This window comes from Salmo salar, chromosome ssa11, assembly GCF_905237065.1.
Source record: "Salmo salar chromosome ssa11, Ssal_v3.1, whole genome shotgun sequence".
Lineage (NCBI taxonomy): Eukaryota > Metazoa > Chordata > Actinopteri > Salmoniformes > Salmonidae > Salmo > Salmo salar.
In genome coordinates this window covers 77,834,409-77,856,838 of record NC_059452.1, presented here as the reverse complement: position 1 = coordinate 77,856,838, position 22,430 = coordinate 77,834,409, and the positions used below count along the sequence as shown (strand labels likewise).

General features: G+C 41.1%; 1 protein-coding gene across 1 annotated transcript in view; it reads right to left on the bottom strand.

Moving 5' to 3' along the window:
* LOC106563162 (transmembrane protein 132D) overlaps positions 1 to 22,430 on the bottom strand; it is a 53,456-nt gene that overhangs the window by 11,453 nt on the left and 19,573 nt on the right. Inside the window, exons 3-4 of the mRNA XM_014128438.2 lie at positions 6,203 to 6,346; positions 904 to 1,084 (exon numbers count right to left, since the gene is read on the bottom strand). Of these exons, the coding sequence (XP_013983913.1) occupies positions 904 to 1,084; positions 6,203 to 6,346 (325 nt within the window). The remainder of the gene's footprint in view (positions 1 to 903; positions 1,085 to 6,202; positions 6,347 to 22,430) is intronic.

Sequence of the window (22,430 nt, the reverse complement as noted above, 5' to 3'; positions counted from 1 at the left end):
GGGCAGCCTGTCAGCCGTTCTAAACTCAGCAGCACAGCACAACAGCTGCTGACCGCGATTCAGAAAGGGCAAGCTCTAGTTCTGCCTCTGAAAGTCACCCAAACCTAACTGACTATTGGTACAAACCTACTATACTGAAGCAAACACTGCTGTGAATGTGTAAAGTACTGACAAACGTAATGGAAGTGTGCTTGATTTCGGTCACAAGTACGCAGGTGGTATTAGTGTCTTCTGACAATCCAGATCTGTACTTAGTACATACTTAGGGAGACATTTTATAAATCAATATGCATTGTGGCTTCATTAAAAAGATGGTTCATTCCTACCTGCTAGGTTGGAGCCGTTTGATCCTCTCAATGAACGTCAAATTCATTAACACTGACTGAGGGAGAGTGTGACCTGGGACAGAATTGATCAAAGCTAGAGGCCAAGGGAGCTGGCACTCAGCCGTACAACAATTAACACATCGACACCCCCCTGACATCCCCTCTCCAGGGCTCTCCCAATCATTTACACACACGCTTTATTGTTCCTTTATCGCCTCCATAAAACATCAAACCCGATGAGAGAACAATAGAGGTAAAATGATGGTACACCCAGCCTACACTTAATTGCACGTCCAGGGGAGTTTAATTCAACTCACAGTTAAGCTGCGGGGCGAATACAATGGTGGTGTTACTGTTAATGCAGCTGCTGCTGTGCCATACAAACTGGCATACACAAAGATGTGCATGCACACATAGTAATAAAATGCCACCCATGCACGCACACACTCGAGCACACACACACACACACACACACACACACACACACACACACACACACACACACACACATTACACCTGTTGTATTCGGCGCATGTGACAAATAACATTTGATTTGACACACACACACACTCCTCACCATGACCAGTGGTGCCAGACCCACGTAGTCTCTCTGAGTGGTATAGATCCTCATGACGCCGACATCCTTGATGTTTCCTGTTTCAAAACGCCATGTGATCATCTGGCTCTCTGATTGTTGATCAGTCAACTCCTTGGTCTCAAAGTCAAGCTGCAATACCTCCAACAGACCCCTGACAATCCTGGAATAGAGTTACATTCCCATTCTGCATTCTAATGATTTTCACAAAAGCATTCAATACAATGTTTCACAGCTCATGAATGGACATGAATGCTGCAATCAACAAGATCTAACATGCACATTCAAAGTCCCAGTGTTATTATAAAACGATCCCGTTCTAACATACACTTTGGTTATACTGTTGTGTAGGTAAGTGTTGACAGTCATAGTTTGGGTATCATAGTTGTTCATGTTCCTCCAACCTAGCAGATATCAACGTCACTTCAACGGTCATACCATTCAGCTATTTGATTTAGAATTTTAGGACCCCTGTATGTATAAAATAAGAATAAAAAAAAAATGATAAAATATATAATTTTGCCTTTACTACTATAGCCCATAGAAACACATTGAATAACACATTCACAAATGGCAAAATAGGGTTTGAAGTGTCTGTCCTATATCTAGGAGATATAAGAAAGCTCAGGAAATATATTTTATTTGGGACACATATTTATCCCGTTTTATTTGTTGGTATAAAACTACTTCCATACTTCCGGTACCAGGTTACCTTCAGACGAGTCCCGGGGGATTACCATCGTGTTCGTGAGAGTCTCATCTTTCCATAGAGTGATCATATTTGCCTTTAGGCAAAACCATTCAGACACTACAGACGTTTTTGTGAGAAGACCGGTCTCCTGGTCTGACAAACAGCAGCGTATCTGAAGGCCGACCTGGGCGGATGTGGTGGATTGAGACGCAGCCCATAAAAAAACTGATATCTCTATCTTAAACGGATGGATTTTGATGGCCGCACAGGTAACTCATTCGACTCCTAAGGATTTTTAAACCAGTCAGAGCCTTGACAGCATCTCTAACACTCAGATAGGACCTCTAGATAGCTTTGCTCTACATTCACTTCTTTCTCAAAAAAAGTGATTGGACAGGATTCTTGGTGGTTCATTGGGACCATTTTCACCATGATTCCACACAATTACTACTAGACAGGAATGGAGTTGAAAAAAGTGGAAAATTTCCCTCTTTGAGGGCTTTGGTGGTCACAGCCTGTAAAGCTTCCTATCATCAGTTCCAGAGTGGGTGCATGGGGGGGGGGTGGAAACCTCTGTCCACCAGCCTGGGTGTTCACTGGTTATTCACTAGTTAATACCACTGCTGGGACTTGGAATATCTGGGCTCCTAATCTTCCCTGGAGCACGCCAGCCAGTGCTTAAGCCCGGATAACGCACTGATGATTACTGATGATTACAGATAAGTGGGTCGGACAGGCGGCATGCTGAGCCGGGTTGGAGTGTGTGTGTGTGTGTTTGCCTGAGGGGGAGAGCAAGTGCTGGGAGGTTGCTGGGCAGAGGTTTGTTTTGCCATCTGGATCAGGTAGTGCTGTGATAGCAGCACACAATGTTCCATGTTGACGTTCCATTTTTGATAATGTGACGCGTGATGCTGTCCTCTAAAGCCAACATGTCTAGTCCACCAATAAATACTGTAGATGTGCATCTGTAAAACATCACGTTACCTGGCCTGTTGCAATTCTTCATGTGTCCATGAGAAAAAAATGAAGTGTCATATACAGTATGGTGCCAACTTTTCCGAATGTTTTCAATTAAATACATACATTAATAATATAGCAACTCAAATCTATTGGCAGCAGTGACTTGTGTACATCACTTGAGTACATAGATCAAATGCCTTTAATGACAAAATAACAATTGACAAATGGACATGAGTTGTCAATAACAAGATGTGTCTGATATAAAGATGGGGGATTACAAGATCACATCATGAAGAAATAATCTAAACCAGAGGTATTCAACTCCTTCCCTATGATAGTGGTTCGCAAACGTTTTATAGTCCTGTACCCCTTCAAACATTCAACCTCCAGCTGCGTACCCCCTCTAGCACCAGGGTCAGTGCACTCTCAAATGTTTTTTTTTGTTGCCATCATTTAAACCCTGCCACACACACACACACACACTATTCGATTTTGCTCTTTATTTAGCCACCTTACATATAAAACCTTATTTGTTCATAAAAAATGGTGAATAACTCACCACAGGTTAATGAGAAGGGTGTGCTTTAAAAGATGCACATAACTCTGCAATGTTGGGTTGTATTGGAGAGAGTCTCAGTCTTATTCATTTTCCACACACAGTCTGTGCCTGTATTTAGTTGTCATGCTAGTGAGGGCCGAGAACCCACTCTCAAATAGGTACGTGGTTGCAAAGGGCATCAGTGTCATTTGCCAAGGCAAGAAACTCTGAGCGCAGCCCTATCCAGAAATCTGGCAATGGTTTCTGATTAAATTAAATTTTCACAGAACCGCTTGCTGCAATTTTAATGAGGATCTCTTGTTCAGATATTGGTAAGTGTAGGCAGGGCATGAAAGGGATAAAGACTCCAGTATTTTGTGTCATCCGTTTTGGGAAAATACCTGCGTAATTGCATACTCAGCTCACTCAGTTGCTTCTCTATATCACATTTGACATTGTCCGTCAGCTTGAGTTCAATTGCACACTAAAAATCATACAATGACGGAAAGACTTGTGTGTTGTCCGAGTTCATACAGACAGAAAAGAGCTCCAACTTCTTAATCACAGCTTCAATGTTGTCCTGCACATTGAGTGTAGTTGCGGAGAGTGCCTGTAATCCTAGATTCAGATCATGCAGGTGAGAAAAAACATCACCCAGATAGGCCAGTCGTGTGAGAAACTCATCATCATGCAAGCGGTCAGACAAGTGAAAATTATGGTCAGTAAAGAAAACTTTAAGCTCATCTCTCAATTTAAAAAAACGGGTCAATTCTTTGCCACTTGACAACCAGCGCACATCTGTATGTTGTAAAAGCGTTACATGGTCGCTGCCCATATCATTGCATAACGCAGAAAATACACGAGAGTTCAGGGGCCTTGCTTTAACAAAGATAACAATTTTCATTGTAGTGTCTTTCAAGCTGTCAGGCATTCCCTTGGCAGCAAGAGCCTCTCGGTGGATGCTGCAGTGTACCCAAGTGGCGTCGGGAGCAACTGCTTCCACGCGCGTTACCACTCCACTATGTCTCCCTGTCATGGCTTTTGCGCCATCAGTACAGATACCAACACATCTTGACCACCAAAGTCAATTTGATGTCAAAAAGCTGTCCAGTACTTTAAAAATATCCTCTCGTATTGTCCTCCTTAATTGACCCCCCCCCCCCCCATAAATGTAATGGACATATACCAGGAGCTGTGCCAGGCCCGCCACATCTACTGACTCATCCAACTGTAACACATATAATTCACTAGCATGTACGCAAAGCAGTAATTGTTTCCAAACATCTCCTGCCATGTCACTGATGCGTCGTGAAACAGTGTTGTTTAATGAAGTAATTGTTTGTATATTTTTTTTTTTACTTTTCTCCCAGCATTGTCCCAGCCATTACCACTCGGTAGCTCACAATATAAGATGCTTCTAGCCCTTTCTTATTAATAGTATCTGTTGCTTTTATACATGTCTTACTACTCAAAAGTCGTCTTTACTCTCGCTCAAAAAACTCCTGTGGCTTGTCATGTTTAGTTTCTAAATGTCTGCGCAAGAGTGAAGGTTTACCGTGAGAGAGTAACGGTTAATATGATTGGTAGTTCATTATTTAACTAGGCTACCTGTATTTGACATTGTATTATTTCGCTAAACACTAGATGGTTACATTTTATTTTTGGCAGTGAAACTAGGCTACTCAGGCGAGAGAAAAAATCTCACACAAATGTATAGCCCCGTTGGAAAATATAAATGTACTGTTTATAAATTTATTTAAAAAAAAACGTGAATCACATTTTTATTTGGCGTACACCCGACAACATTGCGCGTACCCCTGGGAATACCTGCCCTACGAGGTCCGGAGCCCGCTAGTTTTGTGTTCTACTTGATAATGAATTGCACCCACCTGGTATCCCAGATCTAAAGAAGGCCCTGACTAGAGGGGAACAATGAAAAAAGGCAGTGGAACAGGCTTCGAGGTCCAGAGTTGAGTTTGAGGGTTTTAAAGTGTTCATATTAACCCAGTTGATCCCTCCCCCACTGTGGTAGACAGCAGGAATACTAACGTTCTTACTAATGTCATCATAATCTCAGAGTATTACAAACAACTGATTTGCATTGTCAACTACTGTATGTTTTTCCTTGTATTTATAGGGCTGGTTTCCCAGGTCAAAGATTAGTCGTATAGTCCATTTCAATTAATATTCTTCATTGGGGAATGCTTTTTTAGTCAGCACTAGGCTAGATCTCTGTCCGGGAAACCATTGCATAAGATTATAACTAGGGCCCAGAGTTTTTTCCTGACCGCATGACCTCACCTGACCAGGGAAATCACTGGGTCCCATAATATATCTAATGTAAATCAGGGGAATTACTGCCTAAAGCAAATAACTATGTCACATATACTGTATCCGTTAAAATAGTTCCCTAATGAGTTATTTGAATAGTCCCTTCAGTCTATTTACAATGAGAGTGATTCATCACAATGTAACATAGACCTGCTTCATACAATAACAGGCTGTCGCAAAGATGCCATGACCACACCAACAAGGCAACTGATGAAATTCAATAGTTTTCTTCCTCAATCAAAATTCTAGATTTGCAATTTCTTCCTTCTTCCTATTTTAACAGATGGGGCGGCAGGTAGCCTAGTGGTTAGAGCGTTGAGCCAGTAACCGAAAGGTTGGTGGATCGAATCCCCAAGCTGACAGATAAAAATCTGTCGTTCTGCCCCTGAACAAAGCAGTTAACCCACTGTTCCTAGGCTGTCATTGTTAATAAGAATTTGTTCTTAACTGACTTGTCTAGTTAAGTAAAGGTAAAAAAAAGGTTAAAAAAAGGTAAAAAAATCTATAACAAACAACCTGTTTGTTTCTTCTACCCTTGTCTTTGGACACGTGCTGTGCATCAACAATTGTACACTACTTATATCAGTCAGTAGTAACAGGACAGAGGAAGGCCATTTAAGAAAGCGGAAAATGTAGGGCTTCTAGAAATTTGGCAATCATTCAGTTTTGTAATGAATAAGATGTTCAGAACCATTTGTAGTTTCATTTTTTTGAATTCAGTAGAGGTTGGTTAGGAACCCATCTCATTCTTGAACACACACCTTTTCCTGGTGGTGGTTGTTTTCCTCTGACACACGGCGGAGATGGTGTTTGCGCCCCCTCTGCCAGACTCCAGGGCGATGTCCCATAAGGCTGAGTCACTGGGCCTCGCTGTAGTGAATGACATGCCCTTCCTCACTGTGGCTCTGGAACACACAGACACACAGTTACTGTAACACACACAGGTTAGTTGACATACACACATACTGTACAAACACAGGCTACTTGAGTTGATATCAACAGAATCTCCACGTATCTGTTTGAATATTATTGACCCATGAGTATCTGCTGCATGGGAGGTGGGTCTATCTAAGATCACCTGAGAACCTTAGATAATGATAGAAGCCTGACGTACACTACATGACCAAAAGTATGTGGACACCTGCTCGTTGAACATCTCATTCCGAAATCATGGGCATTAATATGGAGTTGGTCCCCCCCTTCGCTGCTGTAACAGCCTCTACTCATCTGGGAAGGCTTTCCACCAGATGTTGGAAAATTGCTGCAGGGACTTGATTCCATTCAGCCACGAGCATTAGTGAGGTCGGGCACTGATGTTGGACGACGTTTGGCATTGCACATGGTGATCTTAGGTTTGTGTGCAGGCTACTCAGCCATGGAAACCCATTTCATAAAGCTCCTGACGTATTGTTCTTATGCTGACATTGCTTCCAGAGGCAGTTTGGAACTCGGTAGTGAGTGTTGGAACCGATGACAGACGATTTTAACGTGCAATGCGCATCAGCACTTGGCGGTCCTGTTCTGTGATCTTGTATGGCCTACCACTTCGTGGCTGCACCGTTGTTGCTCCTAGACGTTTTCACTTCACAATAACAGCACTTACAGTTGACCGGGGAAGCTCTAGAAGGGCAGACATTTGACGAACTGACTTTTAGGAAAGGTGGCATCCTATGATGGTGCCAAGTTAAAAGTCACTCTTCATTACGGGCCATTCTAATGCCAATGTTTGTCTATGGAGGTTGCACTGCTCTGTGCTCAGCATCTAAAGCTGCCTGGTTGGTGAAAGTTGAATTTGAAAGAAGATCAACATGTTTTTACCACTGTTTGGCTGGGTGTGTGTGTGTGTGTGTGTGTGTGTGTGTGTGTGTGTGTGTGTGTGTGTGTGTGTATATATATATATGCATGTGTGTGTGTTCTAATGAGGTGTGCTGAAAGACATCGGAGAAGTGATGTTTACCTCCCTGCCTGCAAACCGAGAATCAGCAGGCACATCTTATTCCCATCACCTTTAGCTGCTTGCTGGGGAACCAAGGATCATTTAATCTGCTGTGTGAATCATCCCGTCTATCTCTCCAGTCAACAGCAGAGCAGGAGCCCTCATTACGCGCCTCTAAGGGTGGGAGGACCAGGCAGGGTGGCAGTACGAGGCCCTCATACAAACTCCCTAGGACGGGGTGACCCAGTGTGGGTAAAGAATGCTCTCTAACATGGCCTGACCATGGAGATCTTGTCATCAGACTTATTCCTGGAATGATTGAATAAGCATGTACAGTGCTGTGAAACAATATTTTCACCTTTCTAATTCTCTCTACTTTTGCATATTTTTGATACTGAATGTTATCAGATCTTCAACCAAAACCTAATATTAGATAAAGGGAACTTAAGTGAACAATGACATACTTATTTCATAAACAAAGTTATGCAACACCCAATGTCCCTGTGTGAAAAACCAATTGCCCCCTTACACTCAATAACTGGTGGAGCCATCTTAAACTGCAAAAACAACACTTCCTGTAGTTGTTGAGCAGTCTCTCACATCGCTGTGGAGGAATTTTGGCCCACTCTTCCATGCCGAACAGAGATTTGTGGGTTTTCAAGCATGAACTGCTCATTTAAAGTCATGCCACAACCTCTCAATTGGGATTAAGTCTGGACTTTCACTAGGCCATTCCAAAACTTCAAATGTGTTACTTTTTAGCCATTTTCATGTTGACTTGAATGTGTGTTTTGGATGATTGTCTTGCTGCATGACCCAGCTGTGCTTCAGCTTCAACTCAAAGACGGATGGCATGATATTATCCTGTAGCACTCACGTCGGTAGCCATGAAGTGCTTTGAAAGGCTGGTCATGGCTCATATCAACACCATCATCTCAGAAACCCTAGACCCACTCCAATTCGCATATCGCCCCAACAAATCCACAGATGTCACAATCTCAATCGCATTCCACACTGCCCTATCCCACCTGGACAAAAGGAACACCTATGTGAGAATGTTGTTCATTGACTACAGCTCAGCGTTCAATACTTAGTGATGAATGGTCCCTGGACACTTAAGGGACAGTTATGACGAGTGTGTTTCATTTGGTGATCTCATGAAGGACAGGAAACACACATAACGGTATCTCTTAACCTGTTAGGGCTAGGGGGCAGTATTGACACGGCTGGATAAAAAAACATACCCGATTTAATCTGGTTACCACTCCTACCCAGTAACTAGAATATGCATATACTTATTACATATGGATAGAAAACACCCTACATTTTCTAAAACTGTTTGAATGGTGTCTGTGAGTATAACAGAACTCATTTGGCAGGCAAAACCCTGAGACATTTTCTGACAGGAAGTGGATACCTGATGTGTTGTATTACCTTTAAACCTATCCCATTGAAAAACGCAGGGGCTGAGGAATATTTTGGCACTTCCTATTGCTTCCACTAGATGTCACCAGCCTTTACAAAGTGTTTTGAGTCTTCTGGAGGGAGATCTGACCGAACAAGAGCCATGGAACGATGATGGCCCATTAGACACCTGGCGCGAGTTCATGTTGGGTACCCTCGTTCCAATACGTTATAAAAGAGTATGCATTCGTCCACCTTGAATATTATTCATGTTCTGGTTAAAAAAGGCCCTAATGATTTATGCTATACAACGTTTGACATGTTTGAACGAACGTAAATATATTTTTTTCCCCTCGTTCATGACGAGAAGTCCGGCTGGCTTAGATCATGTGCTAACAAGACGGAGATTTTTGGACATAAATGATGAGCTTTTTTGAACAAAACTACATTCGTTATGGACCTGTGATACCTGGAAGTGACATCTGATGAAGAGAATCAAAGGTAATGGATTATTTACATAGTATTTTCGATTTTAGATCTCCCCAACATGACGTCTAGTCTGTATCGCAACGCGTATTTTTCTGGGCGCAGTGCTCAGATTATTGCAAAGTGTGATTTCCCAGTAAGGTTATTTTTAAATCTGGCAAGTTGATTGCGTTCAAGAGATGTAAATCTATAATTCTTTAAATGACAATATAATATTTTACCAATGTTTTCTAATTTTAATTATTTAATTTGTGACGCTGACTTGACTGCCGGTTATTGGAGGGAAACGATTTCCTCAACATCAATGCCATAGTAAAACGCTGTTTTTGGATATAAATATGAACTTGATAGAACTAAAAATGCATGCATTGTCTAACATAATGTCCTAGGAGTGTCATCTGATGGAGATTGTAAAAGGTTAGTGCATCATTTTAGCTGGTTTTATGGTTTTGGTGACCCTGTCTTTGAATTGACAAAACATTACACACAACTCTTGTAAATGTACTGTCCTAACATACTCTAAATTTATGCTTTCGCCGTAAAACCTTTTTGAAATCGTAAAACGTGGTTAGATTAAGGAGATGTTTATCTTTCAAAGGGTGTAAAATAGTTGTATGTTTGAAAAATTAGAATTTTGACATTTATTTGGATTCAAATTTGCCGCTCTTGAAATGCACCTGCTGTTGATGGAGTGCACCACGGGTGGCACGCTAGCGTCCCACCTAGCCCATAGAGGTTAAAGTGTATATTTCCCAGCTGTCAGGTTTACATCTAAATATTGTGAAAAGTATGTGAATAAACATGAAACTATTTGTGAAAAGATGTAATGTGATATTAACCTTCTAAACAAGACTATGGATTTTCATATGAAGATGAACTAGTCAGTGGCCACACCCCCATGAGCCCAGACATCACATTTGGCTTCATGGAACAGCCATTTTCTACTGAAACGTATAAAACCCACTCCTGATGAAATTCACACCAGACCACGCAAACCCCGGTGTAAGCTAAGGTTGCAAATGGTTGAATTTCTAAGACCAAAACATGCCGGGTGACGCTGGTGTGTGAAGTAGTTAAAACTACAAGGTGCCAAAGAGACACACGGTAAGCCGGACGTCTCGAATGGTTAACCTGTTAGGGCTAGGGGGCAGTATTGACACAGCCGGATAAAAAACGTACCCGATTTAATCTGGTTACTACTCCTGCCCAGTAACTAGAATATGCATATAATTATTGGCTTTGGATAGAAAACACCCTAAAGTTTCTAAAACTGTTTGAATGGTGTCTGTGAGTATAACAGAACTCATATGGCAGGCCAAAACCTGAGAAGATTTCAAGCAGGAAGTGGCCTGTCTGAGAAGTAGTGTTTCATCTTGGCTCTTTTTATTGAAGACTCAGGATCTGTGCAATAACGTGACACTTCCTACGGCTTCCATAGGGTCTCAGAGCCCGGGAAAAAGCTGAACGATATCGAGGCAGGCTCTGGCTGAAACACTTTATCGCTTTTGGCAAGTGGCCACTCAGAGTACTATGGGCTTAGGCGCGTGCCCGCTTCGACCGAATGCTTTCTTTTCCTTTGTCTGTTTACCTAAACGCAGATTCCCGGTCGGAATATTATCGCTTTTTTATGAGAAAAATGGCTTTAAAATTGATTTTAAACAGCGGTTGACATGCTTCGAAGTACGGTAATGGAATATTTCGAATTTTTTTGTCACGAATTGCGCCATGCTTGCCACCCTATTTTACCCTTTAGGATAGTGTCTTGAACGCACGAACAAAACGCCGCTGTTTGGATATAACGATGAATTATTTTGGACCAAACCAACATTTGTTAATTATTGAAGTAGAAGTCCTGGGAGTGCATTCTGACGAAGACAACAAAGGTAATAACATTTTTCTTATAGTAAATCTGACTTTGATGAGTGCTAAACTTGCTGGGTGTCTAAATAGCTAGCCCTGTGATGCCAGGCTATCTACTGAGAATATTGCAAAATGTGCTTTCACCGAAAAGCTATTTTAAAATCGGACATAGAGTGCATAGAGGAGTTCTGTATCTATAATTCTTAAAATAATTGTTATGCTTTTTGTGAACGTTTATCGTGAGTAATTTAGTAAATTCACCGGCAGTGTTCGGTGGGAATGCTAGTCACATGCTAGTCACATGCTAATGTAAAAAGCTGGTTTTTGATATAAATATGAACTTGATTGAACAAAACATGCATGTATTGTATAACATAATGTCCTAGGGTTGTCATCTGATGAAGATCATCAAAGGTTAGTGCTACATTTAGCTGTGGTTTGGGTTTATGTGACATTATATGCTAGCTTGAAAAATGGGTGTCTGATTATTTCTGGCTGGGTACTCTGCTGACATAATCTAATGTTTTGCTTTCGTTGTAAAGCCTTTTTGAAATCGGACAGTGTGGTTAGATTAAGGAGAGTCTTATCTTTAAAATGGTGTAAAATAGTCATATTTTTGAAAAATTGAAGTAATAGCATTTCTAAGGTATTTGAATAACGCGCCACAGGATTCAACTGGCTGTTGAGTAGGTGGGCGTCCCACCTAGCCCATAGAGGTTAAGACCTCTAGAAACTATAAGACTAGAAAACCATCCCACGTGGAGCATTGGCTACAAGGCTGGATATGGTTAAACTCTGAGACTATCAATTCACTACTGAATAAGTGAGAAATTCTAGACGACACTAATAACTAGTCTGAAGTTAGAAATTACGTAAATCTGGGACAAGAACACAGTCAACTGCCGAAACATTTATCTATGAGAACATTTCCGAATGGTACTCTGAAGTACCCATTCTAACATCCATGAAACACTTTGATCTTCGGGGAAACGCAACCAGAGGCTTTTCTGTCGACACTCTCCAGCAGACGGACTGGATTCCAACAGAGAAGACAACAACGACGTACGGGCGTAAATATAAATTGCAATTTATTTTCAAATGAGCAGTCGTTCATGTAAAGCGTTAGCAATTTCTATGAGTGTCATTTTCCTCTATGAGTTTCCCGCTCTTGAACTGCACACCCCTTTTCTTTTGTCTACCAAGCCGTCATATCGGTTTCTTCCACTAGGGACTTTTTAGTTGTATCATGTAGCAACCCAATGTACTGTGTATTTTCTGTATGTCTGTGATTTGATTAGTTAGTAAATAAATAATTAAGCCAATTTGCACATCGCTGAATCATAATTTATATTAGGGTTCGAGCAGATAACCAAGAATTTTACGACTTTCAGATGAGACTGATAGAAGGCAAAGAATAATTAATGATTGACTGCTATTGATATAAAAGATCTTCAGATCTTTAAGAGTTGATTCGGGAGATAGCCCTCTCTATAAACTAATGCTTCCGTGGTGCCCCGGATTCCAAATGAGTTAGTTATTGCCTGATTCATTTAATCAAATAATTAAACGTTAGGTAATCGATTTGAAAATAGCATGACATCACAAATAGTGAAGACATGACAACTTATTGATGAAGCCGATGACTGAGGTGGTATACTCCTCAATGCCATTGGATGAATCCCGGAACATATTCCAGTCTGTGCTCGCAAAACAGTCCTGTAGTGTAGCATTGCATCATCTGACCACTTCCGTATTGAGCGAGTCACTGGTATTTCCTGCTTTAGTTTTAGCTTGTAAGCAGGAATCAAGAGGATAGAATTACGGTCAGATTTGCCAAATGGAGGGTGGGGGAGAGCTTTGTACGCATCTCTGTGTGTGGAGTAAAGGTAGTCTAAAGTCGCGCACCAGCTGTTATTGATAAAAAGACACACACCCCGACCCCTCGTCTTACCAGACGTAGCTTCTCTGTTCTGCCGGTGAATTGAAAATCCTGCCAGCTCTATACTATCCGCGTCGTCGTTCAGTCATGACTCGGAGGAGGTCAGAGAACTGGCAGTGTGGACTGATCATGGACTACAGGAAAAGGTGGGCCAAACAGGCCCCCATTAATATCAACGGGGCTGTAGTGGAGCGGGTGAGATTTTCAAGTTCCTTGGTGTCCACATCAACAACAAACTATCATGGTCGAAACACACCAAGACAGTCGTGAAGAGGGCATGAGAAAACCTTTTCCACCTCAGGAGACTTAAAAGATTTGGCATGGGTCCCCAGATCCTCAAAAAGTTTTACAGCTGCACCATCGAGAGCATCATAACCAGTTGCATCACCGCCTGGTATGGCAACTGCTCAGCATCTGACCGTAAGGCGCTACATAGGGTAGTGTTTACGGCCCAGTACATCACTGGGGCCAAGCTTTCTGCCATCCAGGACCTATATACTAGGCGGTGTCAGAGGAAAGCCCATAAAATTGTCAGAGACTCCAGTCACCCAAGTCATAGACTGTTTACTCTGCTGCCGCATGGCAAGTGGTACCAGAGCGCCAGGTACAAAAGGCTCCTTAACAGCTTCTACCCCCAAGCCATAAGACTAATGAACAATTACACTGACCCCCCCCCACCCCCCATTTGTTTGTACACTGCTGCTACACGCTGTTTATTATCTATGCATAGTCACTTCACCCCTACCTACATGTACAAATGACCTCAACTAACCTGTATATAGCCTCGTTATTGCTATGTTATTGTGTTACTTTTTATTATTATTGTTATTATTATATATATTTTTTAAACTTTATTTGGTAAATATTTTCTTAACTCTTCTTAACTGCAATGTTGGTTAAGGGGTTTTAAGTAAGCATTTCACGGTAATGCCTACACTTGTATTTGCCGCATGTGACAAATACGGTTTGATTTGATTTGAAGGCTCATCACCAAGCTAAGGACCCTGGGACTAAACACCTCCCTCTGCAACTGGATCCTGGACTTCCTGACGGACCGCCCTCAGGTGGTAAGGGATGGCAACAACACATCTGGCACGCTGATCCTCAACACGGGGGCCCCTCAGGTGTGCGTGCTTAGTCCCCTCCTGTACTCCCTATTTACCCACGACAGCGTAGCCAAGCACGACTCCAAAACCATCATTAAGTTAGCTGACGACACAACAATGGTAGGCCTGATCACTGACAACGATGAGACAGCCTATAGGGAGGAGGTCCGAGACCTGGCAGTGTAGTGCCAGGACAACAACCTCTCCCTCAACATGAGGAAGACAAAGGAGCTGATTGTGGACTACAGGAAAAGGAGGGCCGAACATGCCCCCATTCACATCGACAGGGCTGTAGTGGAGTGGGTCCCGAGTTTCAAGTTCCTTGGTGTCCACATCACCAACAAACTATCATGGCCCAAACACACCAAGACAGTCGTGAAGAGGGCACAACAACACCTTTTCCCCCTCAGGATACTGAAAAAATTTGTCATGGGTCACTAGATCCTCAAAAGGTTTTACAGCTGCACCATCGAGAGCATCATCGCCTGGTATGGCAACTGCTCGGCATCCGACCGTAAGGTGCTACAGAGGATAAATCATACCTCTCAGTACATCACTGGGGCCAAGCTTCCTGCCATCCAGGATCTATATACTAGGTGGTGTCAGAAAAAGGCCCAAAAATTGTCAGACTCCAGTCACCCAAGTCATAGACTGTTCTCACTGCTACAGCAAGGCAAGCGGTACCAGAGCATCAAGTCTAGGTCCCACCCACCACCACATAGTTTTTACACTGCTGCTACACGCTGTTTATTATCTATGTGTAGTCACTTTATCCCTAACTACATGTACAAATTACCTTGACGCACCTGTACCCCCGCACATTGATGGCAGGTAGCCTAGTGGTTAGAGCATTGGGCCAGTAACCGAAAGGTTGCTAGATTGAATCCCCGAGCTGACAAGGTAAAAATCTGTCGTTCTGCCCCTGAACAAGGCAGTTAACCCACTGTTCCTAGGCCATCATTGTAAATAAGAATTTGTTCTTAACTGACTTGCCTAGTTAAATAAAGGTTAAATAAAACAATTGACTCTGTACTAGCAGCCTCTGTATATAGCCTCGTCATTGTTATTTTATTGTTACTTTTTATTTTTTACTTTAGTTTATTTAGTAAATATTTTCTTAACTCTATGTCTTGAACTGCATTGTTGCTTAAGGTCATGTAAGTAAGCATTTCACGGTAAGGTCTACACCTGTTGTATTCGGCGCATGTGACAAATCAAATTTAATTTGATTTGATTTAAGAATTCTCTGATACAGAGCAGAAATAATGGTTCCCTCTATTAAGGCAAGTCGTCCAGGTCCTGAGGCAGCAAAGCATCCTCAAACCATCACACTACCACCACCACCATGCTTGAGAATTGGTATAAGGTTCATACTGTGGAATACATTGTTTGGTTTTTGCCAGGAATAATAGTACCCATGTCTTCCAAAAAGGTATACTTCGGACTCATCTGTCCATAGAACATTCTTCCAAGAGTCTTGATGATCATCCAGGTGCATCCTGGTGCTTTTTTGGCAAACTTCAGTCAACTTTTTGGACGAGATGTATCCCATTATGTCTGGCGAAAACCAAACACTGCATTCCACAGTAAGAACCTAGGGGAGGTTCAGGACCTGGACGTCGGCACTGTATGTGCATTGGGGGTGGGTACAAGGAGTACAAGGAGTTAAAGTAAGTCTTTAATCTTGTGTATGCGTGTGAGATATAACCGATATAACCTAAATGTATGTCAATCTGTCCACTACAGTATATACTGTACATTTGCAATATATGTTTAATGTGATGTAATACATATAGTCATCTGTGTGTTTCTCTTTACATGAAAACATACAAGCTTATTTAGATGGAGTGATTCTGTCCTGGCTGAGTCTGGGCTGACTGAGTCTGTATCCCAAATGGCACCCTATTCCCTATGTAGTGCAGTACTTTTGACCAGGCCCATTTCTCTCCATCATTGTGTGTGTGTGTGTGTGTGTGTGTATATCTAAATGGAGAAGTGCCTGTAACATTGTTTCTTAATCAGGCCCGTTGATTGTGTGGCCTAAGAAGCACTAATCTCCTCTCCTTTTGGGTTTCTTCCAGCTGTGCAACATGGCCCTGGAGCTTTCTCCGCTCTGCCTTAAGCTTTTTTCGACTCAATCCATAGGCCAGACAGCTTGTCTGTTCCTCCCAGCGAACATAAAGGCTTAGAGAGGGGACAGAACAGAACAAGAACACGTGAGACTTCAAGGCGTGGGAGGAGACCGAGTGATAGATTTTGAAGGCCGACCAGGGGTTGCCCGGAAGTTGAATTTAGTCAAAACCACCATAGCAATGTTTACGCAGTCAGTGCCTTTTTTACAAATCCCTACTTGTACATATTTATTACACTGAGAACTGGAGGCCACTACATGTGAGAGCAGTCTAGTTAATATAATACTTGTCTAAATAAAGTAAAGTAATATGGAGTGGCACATCTTCCATCAGCGAGATAAAGGTCACTGATCTATCGCTCTCATCTATCTCAACAGGAATAAAATACCTTTCCTAGAAAAGATGATTAAATCATGATTATTTGTCAGAACCCATCAGCATTAAAAGGTGACAGGCAAAGATGTCCCTGTTTTTCCAAACCTTTCTGAATACAACAGCTAAATACATCTTAAAATGGTCTGAAATAATATTTTGGTCAGGGTAGATTTTGTATCCTTGATATAAAGTTATGACTTTTAAATGTTATGACTTTGTCAACTTGCTCTATTGGAATTCTTGGAAAACGTTCAAAGTTGTCTGATTTTAGTGCACAATTTCACACATTTCTGAGCTCACATGCTCGGTATTGTACTGTTGAACAAAATCAGAACTCTATTTCAAGTTTTACATTTGATCCAGCTATTTCAAAGTAGTTTTCATTTTTCACTTGTGTTGCATTAGCTAGGTTTCGATCCAATTGGCGACAGATTTTCATGTAAATACTCTAGAATTTGTTCCCATCGCATTTTCAACTCCACTTACAGTTTTGTCACAAAAATTGTTGCGTTAAAAAGCAAATGTGCCTACCCTGGTCTTGGCTAGTGTGCTCTAGATATAATGAGGTTAGGCTGTGCGGGTTGGCTATTCTACATAATGAGATTATTATGGATAAGAGCAAGAATATTTGTATTTGTCAAAAGGCTGTGAAGCTTCGATCATCATGTCACCAGAAGACCCTCGATATTTATTGGAAAAGAGCATCTAGATCACAGTTCACTTTCACCACACTGTGATGTTCATCGTCATTTATTTAATCTGTAGCCTAATAAATTGCATTGTTTCTCAAGTCGTAGTTGGAGGACACACCATCACCGTGTTAATCCAAGTTTATTTTGATATGATGGCTATTATATCAATATTTGCACATATATGACTGTTATTATATCAGTATTTGCGCATAAAGGAGTTTTCACTGCCATTTCTCGCATAATTCATTTTACCGACACAAAAAGATTCCACCATGTCCAAATTATTGTACCGAAACTTCCTGTTCCCATCACAGCTGTTGTGATATCTTTTAAACGTTATGACTTTACTCACATAAAAAACTGTTGATGGAAACTTGGTAATTGTGACAGTTGGTGGTCGGTCAGATTTATGCTGCAGAATGAGATGTATATATGGTAACATTTGACCAGTAATAGCTAAATTATTTTCATGTGGTCGTTAGCCACATTTTGATTAGATAGCTTGCTGGCTGCAGCAGAAATGGCTAGCTAGATAGCAGAAATATTGTTTCCCAAGAAGTAAACTAAGTGTATTAGCTAGGTAACTAGCTAGCTAACATTCATTATACTGTACATGTGTTGTATCATCCAACAAGTATTATCAACTAAAACATTTAGCTAATCTTAGCTGTATGAATGGGAGCCTCATCAAATTGATTGGGAATACACTGTCTGGCTATAGCTAGCTAACTAACTAGCTAGATCATACTGGATCTCATTATCTCTACTTGCTTTCACAGTCTCATGTCATAATTAGACGTTCCTTCATGTTTCACAAACTTCAAATTTCGAAGTTGTTCCAAACATCAAATTTCAAAGTGTTTAAGATTAAGTTTAGGCATTATTTGAATATTTTTTTAGGTTAGGGTTAAGTTTAGGCATTATCTCCGAAATCTTAAGGTTAGGCATTAACTCTGAATGGTTAAGGTAAGGGTTAGGGTTTGGGATAGGCTTAAATCAAAAATCTCAAAATAACTTTCTATCATTGGATTAGAAACATGCTTACACCCATCCGCCATCCCTGTTTACAATTCCCTAGCAAAACCGAAACCTACTTCAAGGTAACAGCGCTCACTGTTGTCCCTAGTGTCTGGTTTCCACGTCATCAGACATGGATGAATGTTGAACACTGACATATCACGGGTGACCTGGCTGCATTATCTGCATATGAGTATAATCATTATTGACATACATGTTTATTTCCCAGATCATGTCAGTATCATTTGTTTCATTTCTGATCCAGAAAATTACTCATAAAAGCCATGTCTGTAGCTTGTGTTCCTTGCAGTGAGCAATTGTTATTTTCCTTTTGCCCTCAAATTATGTCATCCTTGAATTCTACGGACAGAAAATGGCATTCACCAAAAAGTAGAAATGACAGCTAAAATGTAGTCATAGTTTTTGGTGTGGAGGCTTATTTAATGAAGTCTACATGAGCATTATTATTAAGTGTTATAGTTTTGTGGAGACCTTTGCCTGTCACCTTTAAACGCACATGTGATAGGAATCACTGATGCTCTTTATGTGGCATTAAAGGAAAATGTGACTGGCATATGATGCAGCTGTGGATCATAATATCAGATAGCGCCCATCAGTGCCGTGTGTGTGTGTGTGTCAGACAGAAAATGATTTGCTTTCATAGGTAGGTATTTGAATTTGCGATTGGAATACTAATTGCTTAGCAGGGTGTTGTCTTATAAAGTACTAACATTTCATTATTCTTTAAACTGAGCTGACTGTTTGAAACAGCACAAACAGGATCAAAGACAGAAATACTCCTCCATTAGGTCTATTACAGAAATGGTATTAGAGGGGAAAATATTCAGATAATGGGGAGGACATCAGAATAGTGTGGTCATGAAGTGAAAGCCCAGTGGCTTAAAGTCACACGCTGCCAGACATACAACTCCTAGTCTCCACAAAACACAAACACACTGGCAAGGCAACTTCATAAAATATGATAACAGGGGTTAGACACACACACACACACACCCTCCCCCTGTCCTGTCCACCTGCAGGGGTGTTAGTCAGTCAAACATACAAAGACTGGTGCTCTCTGACAGCTGGTATTCTGATGAATACTAACCCAGGCAGGGCCGAGGCCTGGGTCAGGAGCCAGACTAATCAACTCTCAGCTAGGTTTGTTGAGGCAAGGCCAGCATTACAGCCAACCAAACATATCATTACTCCTGTTAAAAGAGAAATCCACTCAAAAACGGCAGAAACACAGCCTGCTTGAAAGTCCTACATCTTCTAAACTTGACTGCTGACATGCAAACATTTTGTGGACTATATTTACAGTGGACTAATGGAAAAAAATACTAAAAGATAGTTTGAGTGGATTTTCCCATTAATATAAATTAGGACATGTTGTTTTACATATATATCTCAATCTAGTTGGCCAGTACAAGGAACCAGGAGGAATTCAGACCAACAGGGGCAAAGCCGGATGACAACAGTCTATTTTAAGCCTGGCTGGATCAGTAAACAGTCTAAGTATGAGATCAGGATGGTAAAGGAAACGAGAGTCAATGAGGAGGTTGATTAAATAAATCCTTTGCCTGAGATCATGTAGAAAAGGGGGGAAATTAAGGGAGACTTGATAGAGTTGTCTGTGTGACTTCCTCAAAGTCAACTCGTCATCATCTCATTTGTGATGTTTTACAGCTCCTCTCTTCATCTACTACCTTCACATGTCCCACGTTTACAATCTATTTAGTGTGGAACAGCCAACAGGCTATCAGCTAAATAGACTGCTGCCGGAGACTTCCTGAACCTCCCTTAAAGCACAGCACAAACTCATCACTAAAATAGCACTTTTCAAAATACACAATGTTAGCATCCCATGGCCTGAATTTCACAAAGTATTAATTCCTTTGGACTAAGCAATCAATTTTTTTGCAGATAAAAAAAATGAGGCTGCCTGAAATGTCCATAGGTTACCCACAATTCTACGAAGCAAATTAAATTACTTGTCATGCAACCGTCATTTTCACCGAGCTAATTTTCCCAGCCAACCATGCAGCAGGAGGACAAACAGAGTGGGCTCATTTTCATAGATTACAGTAGGTGTCTGTGGATTTGGTATTCCAAGTTCACTTCATATCTAATGTAAAGACTCGCTAAGACTCTCTACCCTCATATTAGCTTCTGACATTTTAATTTCAGATTTTTCGATTTTGAGGATTCTAACAGTCTTAAGAGCTTAGGCTAGAGGAGTGAGCTTGGTAAATGTAAGCTTGGTATAATTTGTGTTTTTTTTCTTCTTTCAAATTAAATACACAGTGTTTATAAAGAAACTGATGTGAGAAGAATCCAATTCGGTCACCAAAAATATTGAAATGAATTCCACAAGTAACTCTCTAAGGCTTTGTAGAGAATATCAAATTAGTTAAAGTTTAATATACATTGTAGCATATGATCTCTGTATATGCTGATATTGTACTGTGGGCTTTTTCATGGAGGGAAAGAGCAAAAGGGATAGCCACTTTGGACAGACTGGGGATGGATGGTCTCCAGTAATGTAAAGTACTTAGGTAAAATACTTTAAAGTACTACTTAAGTAGTTTTTTTGGGTATCTGTACTTTACTTTGCTATTTATATAAAATAAACATAAACATGCTTAGTTTGTAAATTATCCAATCTGAATGTTGGAGTGTGCCCGTGGCTTTCTGTAATTAAAAAAACAAAAACATTGTGCCATCTGTTTTGCTTAATATAAGGAATTTGAAATGATTTATACTTTTACTTTTGATACGTAAGTATATTTTAAACCAAATACTTTTACTCAAGTAGAATTTTACTGGGTGACTTTTACTTGAGTCATTTTCTATTCAGGTATATTCACTTTTACTCAAATATGACAGTTGGTACTTTTTCCTGATGGTCTCTGAGTACTGGCTATGAGGTAGAGCAGCAAATAGGCTTACTGTAATCGAGAGCCTTGTTCCAATGACTATGGGACTGGAACTACCAACAAACACAAATGCACACACTCACACATTTACGACCGCACACACACACAAGTCCAGGAGGCAGTAATGGAACGGTGGTCAGATCATCTCCACCCAAAGGGTTAACCTCTTCGAATCGTTTTCAATCAGAACAGGGATTATCTGCCATAACCCTTGGGGTTTGGACTCAATCTTGGGCCTGGAGGAGTGAAGTGGAGCAGGGATTTCCCCAAGGAAGAATCACTCATCTCTGAGCCAAGCCAATCCAGACCTGGTTCCACATGGCCTTAAAACACTCGGCTCAGTCCCTTCACTCGTCTCCCCTCTCTAAATCCCAGTATGGGGCTATGAAGAGCAATGGGACTCAAGCACAGAGGCCTAACAGCATCTGCAGTGGGTCAATGGATTTAGGAAGTTCAGGTGGCAAACAGATTGATCTCTCAAATAAATATTGTGACCAGAGAGGGTAGGCATCTCTCACTCAACTCTCCTCGATCCCCACCGACGCAATGCAACAAATCCAGGTCAGTTTCAGGTTCAGAGATGATTAAACTTGTAACATTTTTTGGCAGACAGTCACAGGTCCCATTTCGACAATAACTAATCTAGTGGAGGTTTCATCTTTTGTTATCTGTACTGAATATCCCTCCCTGTGCCTTTTAGTCATATAATAGGATATGAACTGTGGATTAACACAAGGTCAGGGTATGCTTTGGGATATCACTGTATCAGAAGATAGAGTATGTTCTGCTGTTTTTCAGTATACTCATCTAAAACATTCCAATAAAAGCAATATTATTCTGCTCTGTGATGTGCATCCGAGGCAGTGAGTAGAGCTGTTGCAAAACAGATTGAATTGTGTGTTTTGGCGCGATAGAGCTGCCTGCGTAATAAGTTAATTTCTGCCCAAAGGAGTCAGGCAGCTGTTAGTTATTTGTTTTCTTGCTCCATTAAATTGATGCATTATTTATGAACGAAAATATCCAGAAATCCCTGTTCAAACATTAATAGGATGTTAAGATATGAAGGCTGCCGAATAATTTCCCAATTATTTTCCCATCTATGG